Source organism: Cyanistes caeruleus, chromosome 35, assembly GCF_971803275.1.
Source record: "Cyanistes caeruleus chromosome 35, bCyaCae1.hap1.1, whole genome shotgun sequence".
In the NCBI taxonomy this organism is placed as follows: domain Eukaryota; kingdom Metazoa; phylum Chordata; class Aves; order Passeriformes; family Paridae; genus Cyanistes; species Cyanistes caeruleus.
The window spans coordinates 1174069-1180705 of NC_141736.1; the positions used below are offsets into that span (position 1 = coordinate 1174069).

General features: G+C 54.8%; 1 protein-coding gene across 15 annotated transcripts in view; it reads right to left on the reverse strand.

Annotated features, from left to right (window-relative positions):
- Positions 1-6581, reverse strand: part of ILF3 (interleukin enhancer binding factor 3) — a 48068-nt gene extending 41487 nt beyond the window's left edge. For 7 of the 15 annotated variants that reach the window (XM_086871360.1, XM_086871358.1, XM_086871359.1 and 4 more), the window contains exons 1-5: positions 6403-6581; positions 3361-3456; positions 3053-3279; positions 1445-1625; positions 758-905 (exon numbers count right to left, since the gene is read on the reverse strand). In XM_086871360.1, the coding sequence (XP_086727486.1) occupies positions 758-905; positions 1445-1625; positions 3053-3279; positions 3361-3363 (559 nt within the window). In that variant the 5' untranslated portion in view covers positions 3364-3456; positions 6403-6581. Of the gene's footprint in view, positions 1-757; positions 906-1444; positions 1626-3052; positions 3280-3360; positions 3457-6166; positions 6271-6402 lie in introns of those variants that run through there. The other 8 variants (XM_086871355.1, XM_086871353.1, XM_086871350.1 and 5 more) reach the window with 3 other exon arrangements.
- Between the last annotated feature and the right edge of the window lie 56 nt (positions 6582-6637).

Sequence of the window (6637 nt, forward strand, 5' to 3'; positions counted from 1 at the left end):
CAAAACTGAGGAAAGGCCTGAAATCGCCCAAAATTGCTCGAGATCAGGGTTTTAGATAAGGCTAGTGCGGAGCGGGGGAACCGCCGGCCCTACGGAGCCCATCGGAATTGGAGAGGACAACCAGCAGCCGCTGGAATTCTGATTCCAAAGGGAATTTTGGAGAAGCTAACTTTATCCAAAACTCTGCATCGCTTTCCGGAATTCTGAAGCTGAGGCGCTGGAAGAGCCCACAGGAGGAGCCCCGAGCACCCGGCGTTCTGCTGCAACACACACCGGGGGAACATCCCGGAACATCCCGGTTCATGGACATGCAACTCCTCGGACAAGAAGCCTTCGAGAGGGGATTTTTTTGGTTCTTTTTTTGGGTTTCTTAAACAAATCTGGTTTCTATTTTCATGTCACTGCACTGACATGGCCGGGGACAAACCACGAGTAATACAACGAGATGATGAATTAGTGAACTAAAGGCCCAAGTGGAACCAAAAGAAAGGATAAAATAATAATAATAATAATACTTTAAAAAAATAAAATCAAATAAATTAAAGAAAGGAAATAAATAGAGCAAAAAAAAAAAAAAATCCCGTGTGAAAGGTGCTCCTCAGCTTCAGCAGCTCGGTCCGGATAAACCACAACCGGGATCTCGGCGAGGGATTTGGTTTGGATTTTGGCCAGGAAGAGCCGCGGCGGCTCCGGCTGAAGCTGAAGAGCACTTTCCCCGCTGGTTAGCCGCGGGACGCCGGGCGCCGGCCGGCCGTACCTCCGGCCAGCTGCTTCTCCAGCTCCTCCCTGACCACGGGGGACGTCAGGTGGATGGTCAGCGTCAGCGGCGGCTCCTTGGTGTTCTTGATGACGATGGCGGCGTCTCCCACCGACTGGATGATCTCGTACTTGTCCTCGGTGATGGCCTGCGGAGCCGGGGTGGAGATGGGTGTAAGGTGGTGCCTGGCAATCCGGAACATTCCATGGGTTTGGATTCCCAGAGCACCTCTGGGGATGGGAATGTTCTGCTGGAGCAGGGAAGGCTCTGGGGAGAGCTGAGCTCCTTCCAGTGCCTAAAGGAGCTCCGGGAGAGCTGGAGAGGGACTGGGGACAAGGGATGGAAGGGCAGGACACAGGGAATGGCTTCACCCTGGAAAAGAAAGGATTTAGATGGATTTTGGGAAGAAATTCCTCCCTGTGAGAGCAGGGAGGGGCTGGGATGGAATCCCCAGAGCAGCTGTGACTGCTTCTGGATCCCTGCAAGTGCCCAAGGCCAGGCTGGACAGGGCTTGGAGCACCCTGGGCTAGTGGAAGGTGTCCCTGGCCAGCTCCAAGGTCCCTTCCAACCCAAACCATCCCACAATTAACGAGAAGTTCGTTTGGCAATCCCAAAGAACGCCACCGGAAACGACTTTCCCAGGCCAGAAGGAGGGGAGCGGAAGCATCCCGAAGGGAATTCGCTCACCGCGAGCTGCACTCCCAGGTTATCGGCGACTTTTTCCAGGAGCTTGGCCGTGGGTTTGTCTTTGCACAGCAGCACCAGCTCCAGGTCCAGGTCCCCCTTCAGCAGGAGGCCTTTGGCCACCAGCCCCACGCGCATCACCCCCCGCAGGGTCCTCGTCAGCTGCTCCGTGGCCTTCTGATCCCTGGGGAAACACGGGGAGGGGTCAGCGTTTCGCTGGGATTCACAGCTGAGATGGGATTCACAATTTCACTGGGATTCACAGCTGAGCTGGGATTCACAGCTGAGCTGGGATTCACAGCTGAGCTGGGATTCACAGCTGAGATGGAATTCAGAATTGAATTGGAATTCACAGCTGAGCTGGGATTCACAGCTGAGATGGGATTCAGAATTGAATTGGAATTCACAGCTGAGATGGGATTCAAAGCTGAGATGGAATTCACAATTTCACTGGAATTCACAATTGAATTGGAACTCACAATTGAGCTGGAATTCACAATTTCACTGGAATTCACAACTGAATTGGAATTCACCATTTCATTGGAATTCACAATTGAATTGGAATTCACCATTTCATTGGAATTTACAATTGAATTGGAATTCACAGTTGAGCTGGAATTCACAATTGAGTTGGAATTCACAATTGAATTGTAATTCACAATTGAGTTGAAATTCACAGTTGAGCTGGAATTCAAAATTGAATTGGAATTCACCATTTCATTGGAATTTACAATTGAATTGGAATTCACAGTTGAGCTGGAATTCACAACTGAGTTGGAATTCACAATTGAATTGTAATTCACAATTGAGTTGAAATTCACAGTTGAGCTGGAATTCAAAATTGAATTGGAATTCACCATTTCATTGGAATTTACAATTGAATTGGAATTCACAGTTGAGTTGGAATCCACAATTGAATTGGAATTCACAATTTCACTGGAATTCACCGTTTCATTGGAATTCACAATTGATTTGGAACTCACAATTTCACTGGAATTCACAACTGAATTGGAACTCACAATTGAATTTGAATCCACAATTTCATTGGAATTCACAAGTGAATTGGAACTCACAACTGAATTGGAATTCACCACTTCATTGTAATTCATAATTGAGTTGGAACTCACAATTGATTTGGAATTCACAATTTCACTGGAATTCACCGTTTCATTGGAATTCACAATTGATTTGGAACTCACAATTTCACTGGAATCCACAACTGAATTGGAATTCACAAGTGAATTGGAACTCACAACTGAATTGGAATTCACCACTTCACTGTAATTCACAATTGAGTTGGAACTCACAATTGAATTGGAATTCACAATTGAATTGGAATTCACCACTTCACTGTAATTCACAATTGAATTAGAACTCACAATTGAATTGGAATTCAATTCCATTTCACTGGAATTCACAATTCAATTGGAATTCTCTGCCAGGCCCACCCAAGGGCTGGATCCATGAGGAGCACCTGGAGCAATCAACCCTGCCCTGGTGAACTCCCCATCCAGGAAAGACAACCTCTCCACCACCAGCGAGCCCAGTTTTTAGCCAATCTAACCAAATTTCATGGATTTAAAGCTCAGTGATGCCACCAGCTCTCCTCACCCTCCTTCCTTGCTCTCCTCCTCGGCCGCCGTCTCCATGGACTCCGTCTCCGGCTGCTCCCCGCTGACTTTCTCCTGCTCGTCGATCCAGTCGGAGACGGCTTTGAGGGCCCGCTCCGTGTGGGAAACCATGTTCTGCACGGCCTCCAGCTCCTCCTGCGTGGGGTACACGGCCGAGTGCTTGGCCATCACGTGCCGGTCGTCGTTCACAAAGATCCGCATCGGGCGCTGCAAGGGGAGGCCGGGGGATGATTAGGGAGGGTCGGGATGGGGATGTTCACCCGGGAATCTCGTCCCTCCCACCTTTACCATTTTTGTTTTCTGCTGCCTGCCTGAAGGTTGTAAAGGTGTTTATTTGGATTTTTCGGGTGAGCAGAGTGTTGCAGCGCCGCGGCGTTCTGGGATCTGGAAGAGACAGAGGGTGGGTGAGCCGGAGCTGGGAGAGGGAAAACTCTTGAATTAAAAAATTAGATCCAAACTCGTTAGCCAGAGGTCAGCTTTCTGCCCCCCAGGATATCCCTGAGAGCTGGAGACTGGCAATGGAGGACCACAGAGCATCCAATCCTTATTCACTTTTATTCCCAAAAGGTTTTTCCAATGGAATGGGATTTTTCCGAAGCTCCTGCTCCTGTAACTGAAGCAGACAGAACTCCCCTCTCCACACTGGAGACAATTAATTAATTAATGACACAAATTAATGCCAGGTGGGCCCTTCTTCCCTCTGCTCGCATGGGCAGCTCCTGGTGGATCCCTCTGGGATCCTAACGGGAATCTCCCTGCACAGATCCCTCTGCCAGATCCCTGCTTTTACCCCAGAGCCCCGCTGCCTTTCCATTAGGATTCCACAGGATGCTTTTCCCTGAGTTTATCAGGAGGAAACGGGATAAACCCAGCAAACCCAGCGCTCAGAAGTCCTGGAATTGGATAAATTCAGCCCAAGTGACACCAAATTCCTGCCTTTTTTGTGGGAACCGCCCCCAGCTGGAGCGGGGGAGCCTTTTGTTCCAACTCCAGTGCTTTGTTCCCCGGAACAGAGGAACGGGACCCTCTGGATGCTCCCTCGCCGTTCCCACACGGACACCGGAAAGATCAGCACCTGCTCCAGCCAGGGTCATTAACCATACCCAATTAAACTAATTAATTCAAATCCCCACTTTCCCCCACTGCCCCTGACCGGTTCAATCCCAGCCCTGAGATGCCCAACAGTAACTCCAAGGAAAACTCCATGGAAAAGCTTTGGAAAAGGCAGCGGAGGATGAGGAAGATCCACCAGCACCTCCCCACTTCTGGCCTCGCGTCCATCAGCTCACCCCGAGAGCCAGGACTCACGATTTTAAGATAAAAACCACATTTTTAAGATAAAAACCAAGAAAACTCATTCCCTCAAGCCGCTGCAAGGACACACAATCCCATCCAAGGAAACCCCTCTGGTCCCAATCCTGCCAGTTTGTTCATTGTTGATTTTATTCATTAATAGTGTCATAAATTTGGATTTAATTGTTATTAAACCCCGACCGACGCTGGCTGAGCAGGGAGATTCATTCCCAAGGAGCCACATGGCATCTCCTGGTGCTTCCTGCTCTGGGCTGGGCCCTGAAGGCCCCGTTATTTTCCTTAAAATTCCCTCAATTTCCAGGCTAGATAAGGAAAGGATTGAAATCCCACCCAGCCCTTCCTACAGTCAGAATCACAACAACAGCCAGAGAATCTCCCATTATCCCTCTCCTGGGATTTTTGGAGGGAGAAATCTGGGATCTGATGCTGCAGCACCAGCAGATTTCTGTCTCTCGAGGAGAAGAACCACAGATTCAGTGAAACCGGGAGCTCAATCCTCACTCAGCCCTTGGAAACGGGACAAACTCTGGAATTTCACCAGGTTTCGGCCTCACCCCTTCCACCCCCAGCAGGAATTCACCAAACTTCCCGCGCTCCGATGGAGCCTCCCGAGGGAAGGAGTGACTCTCCCAAAAACCCTTTTGGGAAGGACGCTGGGGAAAAACAAGCAAAGGACGTAAAAGGTTGGAATTTCTGCCCTAAACGTGGGAAAGTGTGAGCCAGGCAAAGCCGTGCTCGGGTTCAAGGCCACGTTTTAAGAAAGAATTGGTTGCTTTTATCCATGTATTGGCACCTGCCCGGGATGGATGAGAGATGAAGCCTCCCAGGAACCCCGGAATCCAGCGGGAACCCCGGATTCCAACAGGAACCCCGGAATCCAGAGGGAACCCCGGAATCCAGCGGGAACCCCGGATTCCAGCGGGAACCCCAGAATCCAGCGGGAACCCCGGATTCCAACAGGAACCCCGGAATCCAGCGGGAACCCCGGAATCCAGCGGGAACCCCGGATTCCAGCGGGAACCCCGGAATCCAGCGGGAACCCCGGAATCCAGCGGGAACCCCGGATTCCAGCGGGAACCCCGGAATCCAGCGGGAACCCCGGAATCCAGCGGGAATCCCGGAGTGAGGGGGCACAAAGCCGGCGGTCCCTGCGGAGCAGACGAGGCGGGAAGGGGGTGCTGCATCTCTGTTCCTCTAAACCCTCCAGAAACGGAGGATAACGGGGTTGGACCAGCGGGATCCGTGAGGGAGCAGGGACAGAGGCCGCGAAAAGCTGAGGAGAGTAAGATCCTGATCCTGAAGGGGGCAGAGGGGCTAAAATCCCCCCCAAAGGGGATGATCCCAATGTAATTCCCAGTCTGGGATGAGGTGGGATGGGGAGGGAAGAGGGGCTTTGAGGCCCTCCAAGGGGGGCGATCCCACCTCCTCCACGATGCCCCCCCGAACATCCCATCAGGGGCGGCTGAGGGGGTCGGGAAGGGACCAGCCCCCCTCAGGCCCCCCATCCCCGTCCCCACTCGAGTGCGGGGCCGCGGGGCGAAAACGAGGAGGGGGCGCGGAGGGTGAGGAGGGGGCGCGGGGGCCGCCGGGCGCTGCCGCCATTTGCAAACGCGGCGCGAACAAAGCGGCGCCGGCCAGGAATGAGGGGAATCGGGGGGAGCCCCGTGTGGCACCCGCGCTCCCGGACCGGCCGCTCGATCCCCCCCGTCCCTCGGGCCGCTGCTGAGGGGGGTCCGTGAGGGGGCCCGGCCGCCCCCCCCCCCACCCTCCCCTCACTCACCGCCGCCATTTTGTCTGCACACAATGGGCAGGGCGGGAGGGAGGGGACACAGGGGGGGCCGGGTCACCGCGTCCCGCCGCCCCCCCCCCCGCCTCACCGCCACCGCCACCCCCCCACACCCCACCTCACACCGGCTCCTCCCGCCCCAGCACCGCCCCCGCCCGGCCCGGCCCGGCGCGGCCCGGCCGGCTCGGCGCGGCTCCCCCCACGAGGCGCGGCGCGGGCACGGCTCCTACCGGGACGCTGCCAGCGGTGCCTCGCGGGAGCGGCCCGGCCCGGCCGGGCCGGCGGGGCCCGGGAAGGGCCGGAGCGGGGCCGGAGCGGCCGCGGCGGGGCCGGAGCGGGGCCGGAGCGGGGGCCGGAGCGGCGGCGCCGGGACTGCGGCGGGGGCGGGGCCGCCGCCGGCGGGGGGCGCGCGCGCGGCGGGGTGGGCGGGGCCACAGAGAGCGCGGCGGGAACGGACCAATAGGA